At 38.4% G+C, this 24,205-nt stretch overlaps 1 protein-coding gene across 13 annotated transcripts in view; it reads right to left on the reverse strand.

Moving 5' to 3' along the window:
• Positions 1 to 24,205, reverse strand: part of LOC148662150 (ERC protein 2) — a 314,579-nt gene that overhangs the window by 109,730 nt on the left and 180,644 nt on the right. For all 13 annotated transcript variants that reach the window (XM_088636983.1, XM_088636992.1, XM_088636994.1 and 10 more), the window contains one exon: positions 17,960 to 18,120. In XM_088636983.1, the coding sequence (XP_088493109.1) occupies positions 17,960 to 18,120 (161 nt within the window). The remainder of the gene's footprint in view (positions 1 to 17,959; positions 18,121 to 24,205) is intronic.

Genomic DNA, 24,205 nt, shown 5'->3' on the forward strand with positions numbered 1-24,205 from the left:
TACAGCAGTATACAAACAATAATAAGCTTTGTTTTATATGGCGCCTTTAAAGGTGGCTTCTTAAACCGCTTTACAGAATGACAACAACAACAATAAAATAAAAAAAATACATATGAACAGTGAAAATACACAATGAGAGGAGACAGAAGATGGGAATAGGGAATACAGTAAGAGCAATAACTAAAATTCTGAACGGAACGTATTTTCCGTGTGTAATCTGGGTTGGCCTTCAATGGCATAGTCACCTAATCCTGGCAGGAACTGATGACAGTGAAACACAGAGCTGTTACTCAGCCAGTGCTAGAGGTGCACTGTGTCTGTTTCATACTGTATTGTGTATCCGTTAAACCTGAAAGAAGCTTAAACTTAAACTTAAAAATCACACCCCACATGCCTCTGCCTTGTTTATATGCGCCGAACATGCAACACGGCACTCAGGTTGCTCCAAGAAACGGATGTAATGTCTCATATCTCACATGCGACTTTTTCATTCCACGCTGGTTGAGAAATGCCGTTCTTCTAGAGGTCAATATACTGTACTTTTAAGTGTATTACAAAACAAATGCAAACATATAAATATACTGTATATATACACACACGTATTAGAGACGCAGCAGAGTGTGGTTTCAGTTTTGATTATAGGGTGACAGGGTTGTATATTTTGTAACCCCTTTAAGAAGGGATTAAAACTTTTTCTGGCAAGAGAATGCGTTTCTGTCGTTAAAGATTAACAACAAAAACATCTTTTAATTTCTAGCAGAAAGGTCCCATTTTTAAATGGCTGCTGTAACACATAAAGCACAGGCCAGGCCCGATGTGTACCAATAAAAATAATGAATGCCATCTGGTTTGTTGCTTTAATTCCTGCACTCGTAGCTTTTCAAGTCACTCTGTTACCAAGTCATTACTCAGGCAAACACTCCCTTTCCAATATGTGTGAGTGTAAGATGAAACAGACACAGGAATGCCATCAAAAGCATTAAGATGGCCTCTAACATTTTTGTAGCCTTAACAAAAAAATAATGTCACCCAGAGACAGAGACAGCCACTGCAAATAGATGTTGGGATTTCCCGGAAAATGCTGGAAATGTACAGTGCATTTGCTCAAAGCAAAAGGATTATGCCTGATCTAATCAATTAAGGACAATGTGTGACTGGACTGTCGTGGAAATGAGGTAGTGGCTGACAACAAGCAACTTGCACATTGTGTCTTCAGCCAGCACTGTGCCAAATTTGCCAACAGCTTATATCTGACAGGACATCTTACACAAGTTAAAGAAGCTGCAGGTTTACACTGTGCCATGGTTTGCTGTGATTTTAGGTGTCTGTACTGAAGAAAAAACATTTCTCTGATCTTTAGTGCACATAAAGTGTGCTTTTCAAAGTATCTTGCGATAATTTGCAGGGTTAATCACTTTCCCCCTAAATATGATCATTTCTGCAGCCAAGTCAATTTACAGAGAAAAACTTTAAGAAAAATGTTAAAGCAGTATTTGTTCCACATGGACAAGTTTCAGTTCTTAAAGGTCTAACCAATGCTGGTTAAAAATTCTAGCACTTGCTCTGAAAGATTCACCATCAAATAAAAACTCAGATCCATTGTTGTTTTACTTTTGAACGACAGCTCTAAGGCTAACAGTGAATGCAAGACCAGTGTACAAAGCTCTGACACGAGCAGAGGTCAAAATGTTGCAAGGTTTTTCAGCTACAGTTACTCTCTATGTTGCTTTTCTTTTAAGTCATTTTTAGCACAGTAAATACACAGCTAGCACAAAGTTCTCTGGAACCTGTACGGTAGTCTTCTTCGCTTACAGCATAAATATTCGGTATTTTACTTGTTTTTTTTTTTAAAGAAAAGTACGTTTCATTAGTGCTCTGCATCAGGGCCATAGCCCGAACTAAACGCAATCAAATAAACATGCTTTGTGCCAGAATTGCCACAGGCACATACCTATCTTTCAATAGTGCTGGGAAGTGGTTTGTTAAGCTATTGTTCTCTATTAAAAACTCATGTGTTTGTTCAGTACAATATGGGTCGCTGCATTGAGTGAAAGATTCCTTTGACATGGCAAAACCTCTAATTGTAACAAGTCTCTGCCAAGTATGTTTTAACCAGATGCAGCCCTGGGATTCATTAGCCACTACTAGATTTCATGTACGATCAGATAATGATGGTTTTTGCTACACCACGTCAAGCAAAAGACCTCGGTTTTTAATCAAGAACAATAATACAGGCAAAAATGGGAGGGAGGGAGAGAGAGAGAGAAGAAGATACAGTTTTACAACTTTGGTTCATCTCAACTCAAGTAACCTTAGATTGTTTTTAGACTTCAGTGACCTGTGCCAAACCAACCTAAAAATTAATGGAACAAAAATATTTGCCTTGGATTAAAAAAAAAAAAAGAGAGACGGACAGAAATACACATGGTGTATAGAATGTTTATACCACACATGTGGAGAACAAAGGCTGCAGAAGACACTCTTTAACCCATTTGTGGGATCGAATCTATTGGATAATGAAGAGACTGGTGTAGCACATACACGTGCCGTTGTTGAACAATGCAGACCGCTAAATATTCTCAGCAGCCACGGTTTACACAGCTTTTACTAAGAAAGGGGGCTGCGCAGACTATTTCAGGAGAACAGTCTGGGGTCTTAAAAAAAACTTGCATGCTTATAAAACATCTCACCTGTTTTGTTCAGAGGGGGCCTCGCCACCATGGACACTAATAAAATCGCCTCAGAGACCAATTATACCGCTCACCACAAACATCCACTAAAACAGCTTCCAGGAAGACGAGGCTTTATCATTTTACCAACATCTATTCTTACTTGCTTGAAACAACACAAATGCCCCAAGGTAGTGACTCTTGGTTACTGTAAACATTTACTGAGGAATGTCAGAGACATGTATCACAGCTCATTTTCTCTTCTGTGTCCTTCCCACCAACTGGCAACCATAAAAAAGTGCTTTGAAATGATTTGGGTATTTGACAAAAAGGAGGTGTGCTTGTATGCGGTCACCAAACCATGGTTTGAACACACACACACCTAAAAAAACACAAGGCCATTAACTATGCTCTTAAGATAAGATGTTCACAAAATATTTTGTCATAACAGTAGAGTTCTACTAACCTAACTAACCACATTTGTATTTGTAAATGTATGGCTACTTTTTCCTGTGCGTGTGAAAGTACATTTTGATTGTGATAAGCCCTGACTACATCCCTACAAATGGTTTTATTTCAACCATTTTATTAAACCAGACAATAATGATTCATTCTGCAAATCTTAAACAAACAACATTGGATGTTATTAATTGACCATCCTGGCAATACGCCAGCCTTCAAACAGTAGTCGCCTTTTTTTAGCAACCAGTTTTAACTGTGGCCAAACTCTTGGTCAATAGTACAAAAGTGGGAAAAGGCACTACTGATATAAAGAAGTAGAGGCGTGTCTCAATCTGACTTCCTTGGTGTTACAATTCTTAAGAAATAGCACAAAATACGTCCTTAAATGAAATCAAACATTTTTATGTGTATTGTGAACCTATTCCTTGTGAAACAGGAATCATTTCACAGCTCTTGGTATGTTTGACAGCTATGGTTCGGTGGGCAAACAGGTTTGGACCTGGATTGAAGATCAGAATTCGACTTGGTTGCAAATTACCACCTAAAAGCTGGCAGGAAGGCTGCTTGCTTGCTAAAGGCTTCCTGGGTCGACACTGTGCAAACCTGCTATCAAACACCGGGACGGTAATTAGTGGTTAGCAGGTGGGTTTGATTTTAGTCAGGACCTTCCTGACGCAGGAGAACTGCTGACAAGCTGGTTAACTGCGTCTGAAAAACATATTACAGCATGGCTCCACCAGAAACCTATTAACGGAGACTCAGTCTCGTCAGCAAGCAGAGGAGTGATGTCCTGGGCTGCTCTTCCTATCTCAGCTTCAGAGGGCAGACCTGCACTGCATCATCGCCTTGCCGCCCCTCATTCTGGAGCCACAGGCAAGGTGTCAAAAGAGGAGCATCGCTGATTCATTTTGTAAACCTCTGTGGCCCTATTAGTTTTGAATAAAAAAATGCCAGAATACTTATACTGAGTGTTACTGTAGACCCATTCTTCTTAAGGCTTAAGGTGGTCATGAGATTTTCTTTATGTGTGATATTCACCCACCAATCACTGGCAATTAAAATGGCATAGTTGAGAGAGGCCTGGATCTATAAAAAGACATAGGAAACTGGTTTAATTTGTCACGATGGCAGCCATTAACTCCGAAAGGTTATGCAAATACTGCAGATGTATGATAGAGTGCAGGCCACCCCCACTGCGTCAAACATAAATAAACTCTACAAGGAACTGACAGGCAGTGTGTTTGCTGTGCAGTGGATACAGGTGAGGAAACACCGCCTTTCTGTGGAGGCAGACCCACTCTCAGGAGAGACATGCTGCTCTGGAATAAAACCTCAGGGACTGGCCAGGAGAAAGTGTGAAATTACTGCTTACTTGACTTGTAAAGAAAACCATAAGGGACCGGCCTTCATCTAGCAGACCTCTAAGAAAGCAAAATAACCAAGCTTGAGTTCCACTATAAATATCAATATCCTGTCACTCAAGACTACCCATTCACTGCAGGTTTGTTTTGTTGTGTTTTTTAACTTTTGCAAATTCCGGGTCATCGCCGACCAAAGCGCAGTGAAATTCCCCACTGCCAAGAAAGGCTTTCTAAAAGGCGTCATGGTATCTTCCTAGGAACAATCTGGGATCAAGTCATCCCACATAAACATGGTTCGGTGTATGAATGCATTCTTGGGAAGTAGTAAGGTGCATCTGCTAAACATAAACATCCAGAATTAAAACATGGAGAGCTGAGGATTAATCACGTTCTAACACAAACCAAACAGGACTGAGGTGCTACTGTATCACCGCACCATAATAGTTGGCTAATCAACCCTTGAGTCGAAAACAGACGCTGAAACTTCCTTTTAATGTCCCTTGACACTGAAAAACATAACATAAACAAGAGCAGACAACAAAAACGTGATTAGGTTATTAACAGCCATATTGGATTCAGATATTTGAAAAACCATCATAGAGCAATGGATGGGGAAAAGACCTCTCTAAAATACAGTGTTTGGGATCTCATGAGCAAATTCAATCAGTAAATACTCCCAGAACGCAGGTCAAGCTTGATCCAGGTGCGGATACTCTAAGCCCCGGTTTATGTCTCCAGCTGATTGTGTCAAGCTTTTCCAAGAGGTGGTATGGAACTGGTGGAGTTTGGTGCTTGGGGAATGGAAAAAAGTGGCCAAGACTGGATGAGGTACCCAAGACCGGAAAAAGATGGCCAAGAATGTGAATAGGTAGCCAAGGCCAGGAATAGCTGGCCAAGGCTCTCAAGTGTCCGAGCAATATGGTTGCTCCTCCGATTGGAGCTGTTGGGCAGCAAGAAGCTCGCAGCGTGACAACTGCTGATTGTCGAGTGACGTGGAAAGGCCAGCAAGGAACGTGTCTGCGTGTCTCACTCCAGAGCGTGTGTAGGAGTCGCTGGCGGAGACCCCAGTCCTCAAATAACCGGCGATTCCAAAAATGGCGGGGGGGTTGGGGGGGGATATTATAAAACACAACAATAACAAACTTAAAAGCAACGTTGTACAAAACCACATCTCTGCCCAGGTCCACAATATTCTTAAAATAATGTCCACGAACACTGCAGATGTACTGCTGTACTGCTAACCAATTAACTACGCAGAAGCAATAATTCAAACCTGTTTTGTAAGTCCGCTCTACATCAATGACACTAATTAGCAGGAGCAGTCAAGGACTTCCTCTTCATTCATTTCCTCAAATCGTAATTATTAGGTACGCGTGATGAAGGCCAGCCATTCTTCTCTTTCTTTAAACTACCAGATCACAGTCACCAAAGTGGGACCATATCTGACATTATCGTTTTCAGGTTACAGCCTGTTGAGAAGCTACAGTAGCTGGTACAAGACTGGACAGTCACCTCATCAAACCTAAATATAACTAATAATAATAAAAACATAAATTGGAAATGCTACATATGTTTTGTTTAACGTCAATCCAGCTAATATACAGTATGAGTAAAATGATTTAAGTCTAATACGGTACATCTAGCATTGTTTTGTGTTAAAGATCCAATATTTTTATAACACCTCCAAGATCCTAAGAGTTTGCCTTAGTAAGAAAGGAACTTTAAATTGAGTCTGGTGAATGGACAGGTTTGGCAGAATTCACTGTATTGTATTTTTATAGCCCACTTCTGTATTTTTATAGGCTGTGTAACAAGGAGGAATTTTGTGTATGTCAAAGCATCCATTAAGTGTAAAAAAACTCTGCCCACTTGCTCAATTCGTATATGCACAGGCCTAATTTGACAAGCAGTCTGAAATATTTCTCGTTGCAATTTGAAATTTAAACACAATCCCTGTTTCTCTTCTCTTCATTGTCATCTGTCATATTTCTAGACTAATCGCTTTGTTACTGTACAGAGACTGCCACTCTAAAATTCAGTTACTAACAACACCATCAAACAAGCATTTAACTGTTACATATAATTTACTCCCAGGACACAGACTGCACTATTCAACCACAAATCAGTCTTTGTAGCAGACCTACTTCCAGCTGACCGAACTGAAGGACCAAAAAAGTAAAAGATTAATTGTGGGAATTAAGATCACTAAAAAAACACACACAGTAAATATGTCTACCAATGCAAGCTGCCCAAACAAGAGGAAGGGCAAGCAGCCTAAAGGGTCTTGTACTTGAAGAAACATGCTTAACATAATGTAAATATACATAATTTGTGACTGTGTTCTATAATGTAGTAGAGCTTAATCCAATACATAGCCTTAGAAGGATATTCTGTAACTGTATATAGGTATAAGTTGCGACTTTTCCATCCAGCGACAGCACAGGAATGTCTTGTCCTCCTCTATAAAAGAAGGGTAGGAACAAAGAAAACAGAATTTCCTTTTCAAGTCTGGAATTCATTAAGGTGGGGCTTACATCATGAAGTTCTTGATACAATCTTGTTCTAAACAGCATCACTAGTTACAGTAAAAAAGTACAAACATCCAAAATGGTCTGTCTTACACTTAATGTCAATTGGGCATGGAAAAGGTCATGCATTACTGCACAACTGGCAAGAGCTATTCTCTTCATTGGAATGACACCAGCTTTGTGAAAGTTAGTCCTGTACTGGTTAGTCCCCATTCTGAATGCTGTATTCAGTTTTGATCGTCACAACTCAAAACATAATTCTATTATATAATTATAAGAATATATTTCTTTACAAATAGTTCAAAGAACAGCAACGGTAATAATTCCAGGTCCTTCAGACGTATACAGACAGGGTGAAGAAATGTAATATTTTCAGTCTAGAACAAAGGAAAAGGAGACGAGATTTGATACAAGCGTTATGAGGAGTTAGGATATTTCAGATTTACTTCTATAGAAGTGGTGTGGGTTTCAGAACACATTTCCTAACCAAGTGGTGAAAGCCAGAGGTCCTGTAAGCTCTGGGTTTTTTTAATTCACTTTCATTTGCATGTAAAAACATGGTAAAAGGACCAAGCAACCTCACACATTTACCATTGGAAACTCCTGAAAGCAGTTCCTACTAACGTGATAAATTACTGGAGGTCATTGGTCAACAATTATTTAATTTACATGGCTGAATGTTCACCTTTTGAAAATGGGGAAATGTCCTTCTGAGACCTCATAAACCTCACATAAACACTTCACATAAACCTCACTGAAAAAAACAAATCTTAGTTGCCACATCTTAGGCTTTTGAATAACTCAGCTTGCATTTTCAAACAATCACCTACTCGGATGGTTCTAAATTCCCAAGTGTATGTGACTGACAGTGAAGCAAAGCTTTGCTTCAGATCTTGTATATATTTACAGTAGGTTAACATGGATAGAGTACAGAAGACCAACTGAAAAAGCATTGTCTAAAAGCACTGTCGTGTTTTGCATGTTAAGGTAAAATTAGGCAATAGATTGTCACCCATTTTATAAAGTAAGACTTTAGACTGTAATCTGCACAACTGTAATTTCAGCAATGTTCTTGCTTCTTATACTCCCTTCACTATCTTGTGTACTTTATACTTTAGGTTGTATTTACTGTTATTAAATGTTGTTAATCAAACAGACTGTTACACTCCCATTTCAAACAGATGATGTCGTGTTTATTATTGGAAAGATTTACGTAATCGGAAGTGTTCAAAATCTGTTGGAAAGATAGAAATGTTGCGTTAGCAACTGCACGAAGGAAATGTACAGTACACTATTGCCAGGTGGTTTCATGAAACATAATGAAACGTTCTAAATAAATAAGGCAATTGATCCTGAGGTACAGTATAGGCACATAATCAGCTGAATGACAGCACAAGACAATTGATATAAACCTAGTGATAAACTCTGCGATGTCACACATTGGGAAGCCTGTAGATTGCCCTAACAAAAGTGTACTTTTTACTGGGGCATTTATAAGGACTTGTGTCATTTGAAGAACAGTAAAAAATTCCAAGCTTAATTATGTTGTTAATGTAGTTTTAATGGCAGAAACCATTTACTTTCAACTGGAACCAAAGGTGTTCAGCCACAAAAGTCTGCAGCACACAGAACGCTAGGACATTCATTTTTTTTCTTAATTTTCAACATGCTAAAAATCCTAGCTGGCAAAAGGGATAAAGAACACTGTGCAGCCTCAGAACATGCTTCACCAGTGACATAATATTGCACATGACCAATCAAAACAAGAGTGTCAAAACCTTCTCATGTCGAGACCGAGATGATAAATGTGCAAGCTCTCTTACAAAGACAAGAACAGATCCCAGAGCGTCCAAGAGACCCACTAAATGGAAAACCACTGCAGGGACACTAATGTGTAACCAACCTGTGACTCTAACACAGGGATAATCACAGTGCCAATGCATATTGTTATCAATCAAAATACTGCATGTGGTAAGCTAAACAGTTTGCCAAGGAGAATATTCTGAATGCTGGAAAAAACCTTGAGCTTCATGATAGTTTTGACAGACATGAAGGATTTCTGTACTCTTAAGCCTGAATGAATTTTAAAGGGCAGAATTTTCCATGTGAATTATCACTGCCCATCCATTCTATGTATTTACACCTGGTGAAACACCATTATTTAAAGCCATTTTAAGAGCAGCTACAAAATCAAGCAAGTTGTTCACCACCACACAAGTGTAATTTACATTAGTCTGTATTTTAAGAAACTACTGAATAGTAGTACTTTCAAATACATATTTTTAAGCTGATAGAAAAAGTGATTTTGAAGAGGAACATATTCCACAGTTGAAATTAAATACTTGGTTCAGTTTCCTGAAAAAAGAAAATAATAACCTACTACTCACTGTATTGTCATTGATGAATGCAGAACTAATTGCTGAGGGATTATCTGATAACTGAATCATAGTGCCACAATTAATGCCAGTTGTTTAAAACAACTTTTTTTCCTAATGCTAAAATTTGTATGTAAGAATATACCTAAATAAATCCTCATACTTAACAAGAGTAGCAGAAAAAAATTGTGGCTGCAGGGATGTCTGATTGAAGTTTTCCTGCAGATGGCTGACAGGCAGCACTCCAACAGTGCCAAAAGTTTTGAAAAGATAATCTTCCCCTCTTTCAAATAATATCGTTGGCATCCTGGTACATACCACAAGAGGCCCATAAATTCAGCTCAAACTGCAGAAGATGGAGAAGGCCATTGTCAATACCAAATCTGAACCACCAACTTCAGCATCTGAAGTTACAGTATGTTGTGTTGTGCCAAGAATCTAAATAACCAGAAGTGATTATCCCTGGATACAAATCCATTTATTTTAAGGTAAAGACACTTAAAAGATCCACACAAAGGGAAAAACATTTTCATATGATTTAAAAATTACTCCCATACTTCTTTTTCCTATTTAAAGAATTTGTGGTATTCATATACTGCTGTATTAAGGAATGCTAAACATTAATTGTTATACTATGTGTGTTGTGTATCAATGCTCTTCAGTGTATAAAACTGAAAGAAGAAGGCAAATCGGTTTTCATTCAACCATACTGTGAACGTGCTAGATATCAGGAGGAAATAGATCACTGCGTATTTCTCAACATTTTCACAAAGGGAGCCAATGACAGTTATGTGGATGGACAAACTTTCACCTTTGATTCACAAGGTAAATACCATTTCACAAGGTAAATACCATTCACAGAATGTTCATACAGTATACAGTACTTCTTTTTCTCAGCCTATTCATGCCTTAGGTCTCCTGTATTGATCTGATGTTACAACAATGTTTTGTGCTCAGGACCTAAGAGTAAATTATTGTTGTATGGAAATTTCTTTCTTACCAATACACGATTTTGCACAAAACATCAGGTGAAATCACAGAAATCAGATCCCGTTTTGTATAGAAGTGGGGCCTTTACTATTACTAAGCCAGCATTTTGTATCAGTAAGATCATTTGCTCTCCCTGTTTTTTCAAGCACTCAAATGCTTTATTCTGGCCACTCCCTGCCTCAAAGACCTCAGTTCAAACAAGGCTCTTGAAATTTTAATGTTTCCCTCTAATGGGCAGTAATAAAAGTAAGTAAATATTTAGGCATATCCTACATAGAATTTCAATCCATTTTCTTTGTCAAACATGCAGACCTGCTCTTAAATGGACAGAGCAAAATGAAGAGGGTTGAGTAATCCTGTTTTAAATAGGATTTACGGAAAACAAGTAACTGCCAACAATTGCCTTAGTTATGCCTTAGTTTTCTAACTACGCTATTAGCCGTTTTATAGGCAAAGTCACACATTCCAGAACAATAAAAGTGTCTGAGATGTCCCAACCTAGACCGCTTATTTAACAATAGACAAAACAACTGATCTCCTCTTGAACTACGTGCTCATGTCCAGGATTAAAGGACCTGCACTGAGCATTCCTGTGTAGAAAAAAAAAACTGCTTGCATTTCAGAGAAGATCAATAACAGCTTTGTTTCCTATAACTACCCTCACAGCACTTTTTCATGCTTCTTAGAAACACACACACCCTTCTAAGTGGGTTCATGCTGCACACATAAAAAAAAATCGCTTCAGATGCTCGAGGGGGTAAAAAAACCCATAATAATAAAAATTTATAGACTACAGGCACAGAAGTTGTTGTATCCTTGTCTGTATCACTTTTAAGTAAATCCTAATTATGAACGCTCTTAACTTTCGTTAACCTTAACTTAACTTTTGTTAACTTTCGTGAGTCTTCAGGGCTGGGGGACTTTACAGCTCTTTCTCAAACAGGAGTGAAGAGCTGCTGAACAGTGAAGGAACAGGACACATACTGTAGTGCCTACTACTAAATGCCAATACATTTTTTATCTTTGCTTCTCATGCTCTTGGGATTTCAGTTTTGATATCTTAACCTCACTCGCTGCAAAGCACCTCTGCAGGTTCCATCCTGGAAAAGCTCGGTTTCCCCCACGACATCTCCCGCTGCGCATCGCGACAAATCCGCTTCCCCGCCGCGATCACTTCATTCAGGGCAGGGGACTGCTCCCCGATCCTCAACTGCTCACAAAGTAACGGACATTTCTCTGCAGTGTCAAGATTTCACTGCTCAGGGAAGCGACAATGAGAAAAAGCCCTCGCCGCAAGCAACCCCAGATTAAGACGCTATCCCGGAACGAATCAAAGTCATCACCCCCCATAGGCTGCTACATAAAAGTTGTGCCTTTGGTCCTGTCAGCATTCCCAATGAGATTTATGAAATTATAATCAAGCTGGGATGAAATCATATCTCTACCAAAAAGAATCGCAATCTTATTCTTCTTCAGACGTTTGAACTTTAAAAAAAGAACATCATGTTACATGGCCCAATTAAACCGCCTTCACTCTCCCCCTCATCTCTTTCTGCTTCCTAGTCATCCTGTGTTCCCACGGTGACCCTTTTTAACTATAGCCTCGACCTTCTGTATTTAGACCTCAAATCATGCAGCTGTAAAACTGCTGCAGTGATGTTATAACCTTGTTAATGTAACAAAAGATGAGTTTACTTAACGCTGTACCAACTGTATACTCCAGCCAAGTTTACTTGAAAGAGGAAAGAGACTGTCAAAAATCCTATGGTAAACACAGCAAAGCAGTCCCTTCAGAACCCTAACCTTAATTCATACAGACAAGCAATTTACATGTAAGTGGATTCATATGGACCTTGAAGGGGCCTCCTGTCTAGAACTGCCTATTCTTTTGCTATACTCACCACTATTTTTTCCTTCTCCAGCTATGTATTCCAATTGCTGTTATGTTCAAGAGGGTGTTAGTTGTTCTGGCGGGTTTAGGTAAAGATTTTCTAGGCTTGCAGTAAAGCTGTTAAATTGAAACAGAGTGAAGCGCTGGCATCTCGTTAATGGGTGCGATTTGTTTCAGGTGTAAAAGCCTCACAAAGGCTCTGGTTTTAAGTGTGTACAAATTGTCTCACTTTGATGAAGTCTCACATTGCGAGTGTTGCAGTAAATCTTTTACAAACATTTCCCTTATAGCACAAATGCTGCTTTGCAAAGTGTCTTACAGCTTACAGGAGGCTGCTAATAAACTGCGACTGCACGGGTTTTCTTATGCTTTTATCTTTTCATGCAAAGGCAGACAAGCGTCACTATGATCTTGTTTTCAAAACTGCAGGTTGAAACAATTCATTACATTTTAGAACTTATTACTAAAACATGCACTGTAGATGTAATTTATACTTGCACATCTCTTAGAATCTGTACCACATTACAATGCATTTTACACAGACAAAATCAACATTTATTTTCTGACATAATGAACAGTCAACTATTGTACTTGCATTCATGTACTGGTGCAATTCCTAGTCACTGTTTAGACAACTCTCAGGCTAGATTCAGCCTGCCAAATTACGTAACACATATTGTCTGTAATGCCTGTTTTCATATAAACATTGCAGTTTATTGGCTTCAGCTCTTGTTCTCTTCTTCACTTTAAACAACACGACATTCAGAAGCTAAAACCTCCGCCTTTGGCTTTTATCTGTACTATGTTTAAAAAACTGGAGAACCTTATTAACAATGGGAGGATATTAAATGGAACAAAAGTCTGTAATTTATTTTTTTTCATTAAGAGTGTTGAAAAGTCTGGGGCAACATTTTGTTCTGCACATAAAACCTAGCTCTGTTATTGAAAATCCAGGTTTCAAGAGGAAACTAAAAAGCCTCTGTTTTTATTTCAGCTGCTTTATTTCATCTGTTCTTCTTGACAAACCCCACATTTCAGAAAACTTGGCATGCGGTCAACTTTCTTTCATGCTTTTTAAAATTTGAAATATTTCTCACAAGGTAAATTCCTATTCCACCTCCACCCCCTCCTTTCCCCTGTCGATTCTTTGCTGAATGCTCAAGTCTTTTCTCTTGGATTTGAGGGCATTATGCTTCGCTAGATGTCAGAAGAAGACATCGGCCAAAGGTAACTTTAATTGGAGCTCACAGTTGCAATCTAGGTCTTTTTTCCCATGTGGGACCTGTTCTGCTCACAGTACCATATACAGTGGACTCAGCTACACAAATGCATACAGTATGTAACTCATTTCCCCTGACTCCAGGACCACACAGAAAGCTCGGCATGGAAGATAAAGGCCTACCTGTCACTGAGAACACTCTTAATCCTTTGAGACTGATGTAAGACCTAGACTTATAAAGCTCTAAAGAATGCCTTGAACATCTATTCAGGTTGCAAATGAGCTGAAATAATTCCCCTTTTCTTTTTTTTTCCACTATTCACACCTGAATCCCATAAATGCAAAACAAAAAACTGAACTCAAAAGTGAGAGACAGACTCAGAGTGTCACAGATGAAAAAAAAAAAGTTTTCCTGTATTATGTTACTCTCACTTCGTCCTATTCCCGGTTCAGGTGTGAAACCCTGCTGAGACTTAGTACCTTTGCAGAGCACAAAGACTGAAATATTGGATATCCTCATAACCTTCAACTTTTAACAAATATGACTTACAGCTAAAGCATCGTAAAAGGTCCTGTATAAGATTATATTAGCTAGACCTTGTGAGCAGGAATTGCAAGTTTATATTCTTTTTGAACAGAAATGTAAAAGTCTATAAGCACAAATAAGCAGATGACCTAAAAATAACATAATTAGCGTTTTACCATTGACAATGGTTTGCTCAATTTAAAAATGGCTGGCAGTAAGCAAAGAATTAAACTCCCAACCTGTTAAGAAAGCATCACCTAGCACGAGGCACAAGATAAATTAGAAAAAGAATTAGATTTGTAGTTTGCGTTCCCTAAAATTTAAGTAAAGGGTGTACTGATCGAATATTTAAACAAAAATTCTTCTCTCGCCATATGGACAATTAATTTAACCATGGAAATATGATCAATTCCTGTGTTTTACTCTCAAGTGAGAGATGCTGCTTTTCTTTGGGAACTTGGACAACAGAGTCCTCAAAGCAAATACATCTTTCAAGCAAGTTGGCCTCCTCTTTTCTAAACCTCCCCAACTCTAACAACATTTTAGCCTGTCTGAAAGTTTGACATGAGTATGTAGACTCACTTGAGAATAGCTTTCGGAAGTCTGTACCATCTGAATCCTTTACACCTCCCTGTGTGATACACAATACTAAAACATTTTTAAACCACTGTAGCTTGTGTAAAACGTACATAGAAAGGACTTTTTTAAAAGTTAGAACATGGGAATATGTGTCTGGTTCTCTAGACAGACAGAACACATCCTGTAGGGAACAACGGGCAAAATATTTTGCACTTTAATCCAGATTAAATACTTTTCTGTCAAGTAATATTTGCTCAATGGGCACTCAAAGAATTGATTTGGCCATCATAGGAAGGATGTAAAATGCTGTGTGGAAAAACATCGTAAGTAAATGCTAAAATGATTATTTTGTCATTTCAAGTCAAGGTGTATTAAAATATATAAGACATCACTAAGGAATGAAGCAGGAGTAAAAAAATCTATAGCAAAATGACACCAACTACGCCTCAGTATTGATGAGCACTTCACAGCCAAGCAAACAGGTTTAGGCATTCCAGAGTCTTCATTTTCATTAGAGGTTTTATTGCCTTCTGCTTGTTAATGAGTGTTTCCATATGACTGGAACCCAACTCTGCATGGACAAGTCCAAAATGTGTCCTGTTTAAAGTTCTCTGATCTTTACGGTGTTTGCACACCAGAGTTAAAAGGAAAATCCAGAGCCTGCAGAGTTAAAGGCGGCTTCAGGGTGACATCTTGGATGTGCAGGCTTTCTGCTATCAAGCAGACCTGTATATTTGCAGTCTTAAAAATTTTTCCAGTGGGTGTTTGTTGGTGGGTTCAAGAGGCCTATATTTTGGTGGCTCACAAAATAACTTTAGACTGAGGAAAGTGCAATAAAAAGGCAAACAAACTTTGCAAACACTCCAACTCTCCAATAATTACAGGCGCACTTAAAAGACACTGGTTGTGAACAACAGAGCCACTGTTTGTAGCACTTGCACAGAAACTGAGTTTTTTAGTCTTTCACATGCAGTTCCAGAACCCCAGAATCTATGTTTGAAATTGTGCATTGATATACACTCAGTTTGCACATATTTGTCTGCAAGCCAGGAGTCATCAGAAAATATATAGTCGACATTTTCAGTAAGCAGTAAATAAAACGTAACTCTCCGCATGCCTGCAGAACATCTATGTATTCTGTCCTTATAGCTCCATATACAGAGAAAAAGAAAGAGCATAAATCTACTGCCAGCTGTGCTAATCACAAATAAGTAATAAATATGACAGATTAAAAAAGTCACTAAGTACGAAGCAGTGTGGTCTTGATCTGAACCATGAGATTTTTTTAAAGCTGTAATTTAGTTTCTGGCTTAAAATTTGATGTGGGAGAGCTCTCTTTTCTCCCCCCGATCTGATTTTAGACTTTCAAGTGTTGACAATAAAGTTAAAATAGGCATTTAAGCATTCAGTTTAATAGTAACACATTTTGCTAAAGTAAAAAAAAAGAAGGCATATAATAGCCAAGTTTAAAACAAAGTATAGAGCACTTCTGGGGTTGGGTGGGCAGACCCACTGTTCCTCCAATCAGTGTCAACTTCGCTGTGAGTCTGACAGGGGGCCTATCAGAGGAGCATGTGCTGTAGGTTACTGTACAAATGGCAGCCAAAGGGCAAGTCCTATGAACGACTGTTCGTATTGTTATTGGTGATTCCCTTCTTTTTTGACCACTATGACTTCTCTGACAACATGAACAACTGAAGCTTGTCATGAGAGTTTATCTGCCAGCACCTGAAAAAATTAAAAAAACGAACTGTCAAAAAAACAAAGAAGAAGAAAAGCATTTAAAAACAAAACCAGAGATGAATGACTTAGTAAAGTAAGAATGATGTGCTGGAGCTACAGACTGATGGCTTGTCTCCAGGACCCTGTTACAGTGGTGGGTGCTTCGCCAGGTCAGAGATTGGTTTCAAACAAATTATTTATTTGAAGCAAAACTAATTCCTGGATCACTATGAGGAATGTTTCCCTATATAAACACTCCTTTGCACTGCTCATTGCCCATCAAATCTTGAGTCATCAGACCATGGACATAAAACAATGAAGAAAAAGGTGATGACCAACCTTAATTCTCTTCGTCAAGATGCCAGGCTTAAGTCTGAACTGCCAAATAAAAATAGCAAATAAATAAAACCTGTAATGTTGTACAGAATGGACTTATTCTGCCATGTGAACTTACTTCCTACACTTTTCTCTAAAGGGTAGCAGTGATCTACTTGAATGTAGGAGCCTGACAGTCAATTGTAGGCCAGACAGCTGGCAAGATCTCTGAGTTTTGAAAAACTGAACTCTTGCAACAACTTTACACATATTTTTAAAAGCTTAGATTATGATAATGGGATTTATTCTGCACATATTTTCAGATGAACAGCACAAACCAACACATCTGTAGCTGTAAATATTTGAAAATCTCTGGAACTTCGGGCCAAAAAACTCTACACCAACACCTGTGCTTAATACGCTGAGATACTGACGAACTTCACTGGAACGTCTTTACTAGACTGACACTAAATAAAACACACACTGGATAAGTTCCCTATTGAATGGTTTTTGGATACTGGAAAGGACAGGCATTTAGGAAAAAGAGGCTCTAGAGGTTTGAGAACTGATATTAAAAATGGCAACATCAAAGGTGAGATCCTTAATTTTATAATTCTAAGGTGTATCCTTCAATATCTTGAGCCATGCAAGGCATTTCACAGAAGCAAGAATATAATCATTCAGATGCTGATTTTCATTCTATGCTCAGTAAGGGTTTTTCAAAATTTCCAGCAACTTAGCAGAAACAGGAGCTTAGCAATACATATAGCCCACACCCAAAAGGTTATGTTAATAGGTCTGACTTTCATGGCTTCGCATCTTTAATTACCAAGTCTATTTAGCCTTTTCTTGTTGCCTGTGGAGATCTGTGCACTGTGTGAAAGCATTAAATTACTTATTCCTTTTTCAGTCTTCTGCTAATCTGAAGTATGAAGTCATTATCCAGCCAAATAACTGCTTGCCTTGCACTCAGAAATCACACATGGGTCTGGAGTAAAACCCCATCCCTGTTTAATTAGCTTTATCTCTTTATTGCTTGAAGGAAATCTCGCCGATACTGTGAAGGTATTCGGAAGACCATTAAGCTGTCAAGAATTCTTGGACTGTCAAGACGTGAATGCCAAGTCAAAAACAAATGTTGAAAACATACGGACACAGCTGAGCGTTATATATGCACTCTCCCTGGCAAATAAAGTTCAAACAAAACACCTTCTTCAGACAGGTAGCAGTTCTGTTTAACTCATCGCAGAACCCAGCAGTTCCCAGAACTTGTTAAGATAAACACAGTTAAATGCTATTTCCTCAGCTATAAAGCAACTTACTTCATTTCCAGTATTTCCTCCAGCTGTTTTCTGCGATCCAGCCTCAGGTTGGTCAGATGTCCTTCTTTCTCGGCGAGGGACTGCTGCGTGGAGGACAGGCGCTGTTTTGTGGCATCCAGCTCCTGCCTGGTCTTTTCCAGGGCGTTCATCAGCTCCTCCAGCTACAATGTAGAACCAGAGTTAGTACTTTTATTTGAAAAGTTTTTTACTGTTTTTGTCAAAATCCTTTAGTACAATTGTAATAGAAGCATAAAAGAGTATCATACTTCATCGAAATAAGGGCCAGACCACCCATGTCTCCAGAATAGAGCTTTAATGATTCCCATATTAAATTCAACAAGGTTTACCGATTGTAGGTTAATTCTTATTATATATGTGTTATATATTAGTAGGCCTAAAAGCAGCCCTTACTATAAAAACAACACTTACTACCTTATAACAGCAGCCATATCACCCTGCAACTCACAGCCAGCAGTTCTGAAGCCAAGCAGGTGTGAGCCTGATCAGTACCTGGATGGGAGACCTCCTGGGAAAAACTAAGGTTTGTGCTGGAAGAGGTGTTAGTGGGACCAGTAGGGGTGCTCACCCTGCGGTCTGTGTGAGTCCTAATGCCCCAGTATAGTAATGGGGACACTATACTGTAAAATGGCACCATCCTTCCGATGGGAGGTCCTGACTGTGGTCATTAAAAATCCCAGAGTGTTTCTTGAAAAGAGCAGGGCTGTTACCCCAAATTTCCCAATTGCCTTTACCAATCACTGCCTCGTAATAATCCCCATCTATGAATTGGCTTCATCTCTCTGTTCTCCTCCCCACTGATAGCTGGTGTGTGGTGAGCGTACTGGTGCGCTATGACTGCTGTCACATCATCCAGGTGGAGGGGAGTCCCCATTACCTGTAAAGCACTTTGAGTGGAGGGTCCAGAAAAGGGCTATATACTGTACTGTAATTATTATTATTACTGCATACATGAGTTGCATTAAGTCATGAGACTGCTGACTTTATGTGGTTACTCCAGCACTAATCACTTGTAGATACGAGCTCATCACTCGGACTTCCTCTCGAAAAACCCTGTGCATTTACCTCCTCAGAGCTTTAGCTACTTTAAAGCTTCCTCATCTCGCCTTTGCGCTACAGCAGGGTGTTCACTGGAGACCGTTCTGAACATGTGCTGACAGAAACAAACAATAACACAACTTCCCCTTAACTGAAGGCTCCCTGAGCTCCTACAAAAGCTGACAGGCGGGGAGAAGGTGCACGGACAGAAATAATTCACAAATACCAAAACTGCTCTTTATAACAATTCACACCCGAGGGCCTCTTGTAGTAAAATACGCCGACATAAAATATAACTTTAAGCTAGAGAGTGCCCAATAAAGATGCACTGGAGACTTGTTTTCAAAATAAAGATCGTAAACTACTTGGAAAGAGTTTATATACCTGTCTAAACGGGGCTGGAGTACAATGAAAATCTGCAATACGAAGCCGTGAATCCAAAGGAAACCGACCCTCAACAGCATACCACAGGGCACACTCAGAATTTATACAGGTTTGCCTTGACAGTCTGCAGCAATTGTTGGTTTTTAGCATCATATAACCTTTTAGAAAATACCCCTGCGTGCACTCTGGGAAAAAAGACAGGTAATAAGAACAAAACTGACCTCCTTTTACACATTCACCTCTGCAAACACCAGACAACATCAGGAATGGTCTATGAAGTGGAAGAGTTATATGCATGAAATGTGATTTGTTAAACTGGTGAAACAACTGGGAAGTGGGGATATACTGTATTTAAACGCCATAAATTACTTGCCCTTGTCAGTATTTTTTATATGGCAAAAGTTGTATTGTTATGTACAGAGCTATGCATGAGATGTGTGATTATTATGTCTGAGAGCTGACCAAGTACTGTAATATTTAGAGGTTACCCCGTGCAACTAAATTATCATGTCAAATATGTGCTGCCAACTTCTCGCTTCCTTTTAAATTCAGCAGGGTGTGGAAAGGAGTAAGCTGGTACCATCCTGGCAACAGAAGGTAAACAAACTGAGAGCTGAACTTCTTGGAAAATGAGGAGAACCTTGTGGACAGCTGATAGCAACTGATGAATTGAATCGTTATTTGAAAACCAACAAATAAAAAGGAACATTTCAAACTGATACTGTACACCGAGCACCAGAAGCAAATGTATACACTCTACGCATGTCTGCTTTTCGAAAAAAATAACTTGTATGGATTTGGGGTATTTATTTAATGCTTCCGCATCATTTGTATGTATTGATCATTCATGACAGTCCACAAGTGAATGAGCAAATTGCATGAGCACTGAATCATTCCATTAGTGGGAGAGCTGTTTGGGCACGGGTGGTGTGGCGATTTAACTTTTTAACTGAAAATCAAGAAAGAAAAACAAAGAAAGGAACCAATATGCTCCTATGATCAAGAGACCTTTGCCTCTGTGTTATCAGAGCAGTATGCGGAGGCCCTGACTATGTTATTATCCTGTACTGTACACTGCTTAGGGAATTCACAGGCAATGGCAATTTCTGACCAGGTTAGAAACAGCTATCTTATGAGATGGGAATGAGACAGTGATGCTGAAGATGCCCGGCTCACCGGACATGAGCCCTGTTGAACATCTGTGCGATGAGATGAGACAAAGTGTGGTACTGTATCTATGGCTGGCAGAGGTGCACACACCTGTCCAGAGGTACAGTAGGAGATGCTTTATGGGATATACATTATGGGAAACTTTGGCAGGTACAATATGGGAAGGAATCCCACAAGAATTTACCAAGCCATGTCTCCTTAATAAAACACCACTGCACCTGCTACAAAAGACTGACTGACTGTCCGTCATGATAACTACGTGATTGTATTGTATTTTTCTTACTATTTTAAGTGATTAGTTTCTTTTGAAGCTCAGTACAGCATATTTAATTTGGAGAACCAAAGATCAGATTCTCAGACCGAAGCAAAGGCCACCATTTTCTACAAAAACATTTTCTTTTAATCTACAGTATAACAATCAAGCTTTTGATTTCATGACAAACTCCCAACTGGTACCTCCGTTATTCCACTTCCAAAAAGAATTGAAAGAAAGAAGAGCTTTTCATTGTGCCAACCAGAAATGAAGTGAAGTACTGTATGACTGGCAACCATTCCTGTAACATTTAGTTTTGGGGAGTGAGGATGAGAGGGGTTGCTGGGAGATTTTAAATGAGGTTTCATCTTGCTGTTGACATACAAAACTTCCTAACCAGAAAAAAAAAATTGAAGTTAATGTGCAAATATGTACTGTACATCTTGACAAAATGAAGGCAGTTAAATTAAACAGGGTTAGAGTTCAAATGAATGACAGTTTGTTAAAATGCCCCTGAGCATTCCTAATTCCAGACTGGATCTAGATCAACTCATGCTAACATAATACTGCTCCAGTTTATGGGAATGATGGTCACATGTTTTTTTTTCTTATTTTTCTTCATTTGAAGTACAAAGGATTTCTATGCAATGACACCTACCTGGCTCATTTCCAACAATCAATGATGTTGTTATTAACAATATTTCCTGAATGTTTGACATTTACATTGAGGCCAGAAATAATGCTACACAGAGTCGATCTCTCACTTGTCTCAAAAGAAGGCTGCTTTAATATTGTGAATGAAATTCTTTGTACAGCCTAGAATCATTAAACGTGATTAACATTTTTAGGTCATAAAGTACTTAACCCTTACAAAATAAAAATCCATCTTTAAGTGCTTCCTTTGTTAGGTTAATAAGATCCATAGATTAATACATACATGTATATATATATATGTTTATATTAATCCAGAGTCTGATTTAAATTATGCTTTTGAAAAGAAAAAGGAATTTCTTAAGTGCATTGTGTGTGTTCTTATCCCATCATTAGATAAATCCGGATTTAAGGGGTGCTGTTGAATTTTTCGACATTCCACTGAATGTTAGCTTAATAGCTGGCCTTAAATGCGTCTTACTTGCTTATGTTTGATATAAGAATATGTCCAATGGATCCAGCGATAATTTCAGTGATTCTCTAAAAAATGCCTAAAATGTTCTGCAACTGTTGCACATTTACAATTTGTTTTTACATCAAGGTCTCGGCAACGGTAAAAGCTTTTCAAGCAGGAAATAAGTGGTAAATATGAAAAGCACCTTATAAAAATCACACTATATGCGAAGACACATGTTTGAAACCATGTGGTCAAGCTTGAAAAGAACAGACCTCTTTATATGAAGGGGATAAATCGTTCGCACATTTTCCAGCGAGATTTGGAGCAAACCGTTTTTTAAATTTGAGCGTGTTTCTCAGATGTCACATTTTTGGTTGCATTCCTTGTGAACTTTGTAAACAAATCGCTCTCTGCTTTTTAAGGTTTACCTGGGAATGTGACAAGTTCATCTGATATGAGTGCAGACACAATATTTGAGAATGTCATCTGAAACAAATGTGAAAATACCAGTGTAAGGAATTATCTGTGGAATACAAGAATCTTTCTAAAAGAGTTCTCTCACACTGTACTTAACCTTTCACAATCTTTTCTCTATTTCTGAAGAACAAAAAAAGTAAGTCACAAAGACAAATCTGTCTATCCCTGGTCACTTCATTTCATTAATGCAAATAATGGATTAACACAAATATGGCAGTTAACATGCTCAAGGTGGACAATTCATTGTACAGTATACTTTTATTTATGTACTTGTTTTTTTTTCTTTCTTATCATACATGTACAGTAATGTGTATCGTGTCATTGCCTTTTACCTGACTGTAAAGCAAATTTCCCATCTGTTAAAATAAAAGTAAAATACATTCAGAAAATAAATTGTTTTAACTTAAAGAACCTTGAATTTTTCTTGTAAGAATTAATTTGCATATCTATTACAAACATGTATGACATGTACTGTATAGTGCAGTGTGTCTACTGTATACAAATAACGTTGCTGGGAACTCAAGATAAATTTATACCCAGCAAGAACATAAATATAAAAAATAAATCCTAATCCAGGTGTGATTTCTGAAGGGAGCCTGAAGGGAGAAATCTACATCCCTTTCATAATGGAGTGTCAAAGTATCTGAGCCCAACCTGGGTGAAAATAAGTGTTGTACATGGAATGAGTACAGAAGGCCAAGCAACTTTTCACTCAGTATTAATGAAGTGAACTGTCAAGTAGACTCTCTGGTTAACATCATCGACACCGCAGTCTGAACACGGCCATGGTGTGTGAAAAGCACCAAAGCTATTCAGGAGGAAGCATAAAACCAAATCACATAAGAACATCACACCTCATCCCAAAAATCATAATTGGAGCAGTTAACTACTAACTTGAAACACTCCCTGCACCGCCAGAAAATCTCAATCCTAGAAAACTCTTCATAACAAAGGGGACCAATTGCAATCTCAATTGCTTGGGCTTCATTTCAGAACCACATCATTAATAATAAATATGATGCATTTTAGCAAAATTATGCACAATAATCAGCTTATCTCATTATCCTGTGCGTGCTAATTCAGCTGGACTTCAGAGGTTTGGAAAAAAAAATGTATTTTTTTCATCAAATCTCCTTTTCATAATCCCATTGGGAACTTCTAGCTGTCCTAATAACCCTCTTGTCTGTTTCAGTTCAGTGCTGCTTCAAAGACTTAGTTCAAAAAAAGTGAAAAGTCTCTCTTTAAAGAATAAGAGCTCATGAGATGCTGGTGTGAAGACTCACAGCCTGGGTATTAAACATGCCTGATTTCAGTAATGACTTTTGATGTGACTATAGCACACCCTGCACCGTGAGATTGATTACCTTTAAAATAAATTAAAAAACAAACTCACAGATGATATCTGCATGAAAAGAAAAGCTGTCTTTGTGCAAGGGTAAGTGTCAACACAGCTCTTGGGAATGAACAGAAGGGCGGAGATCTTTTTTTTTAATTTTATTGCTCTTCATATGTACCTCATCACTCACTAATGTAACTTAGACAGGAAAATGACTGTTACTATTTAACTAGTTCAATAATTTATGATGTAATTATCATTTTCTGAAACAGCACTGATATTATTTTGAGATTTCCCTAATTAATCACACCTCAGGTGAGGCTGCTTTGCTCTCACTATTCTAAGCTTCATTCAAACTTTTTGATTATGATGAAAATGACAAACAATAGTTTGCAAAATACAAACAGCAATAATATGCATAAACAGAAAGTGTCCAAAACACAATGTATTTGCATCTTAGCG

The sequence above is a fragment of the Lepisosteus platostomus genome, chromosome 6 (assembly GCF_059453375.1).
Source record: "Lepisosteus platostomus isolate fLepPlt1 chromosome 6, fLepPlt1.hap1, whole genome shotgun sequence".
NCBI lineage: Eukaryota > Metazoa > Chordata > Actinopteri > Semionotiformes > Lepisosteidae > Lepisosteus > Lepisosteus platostomus.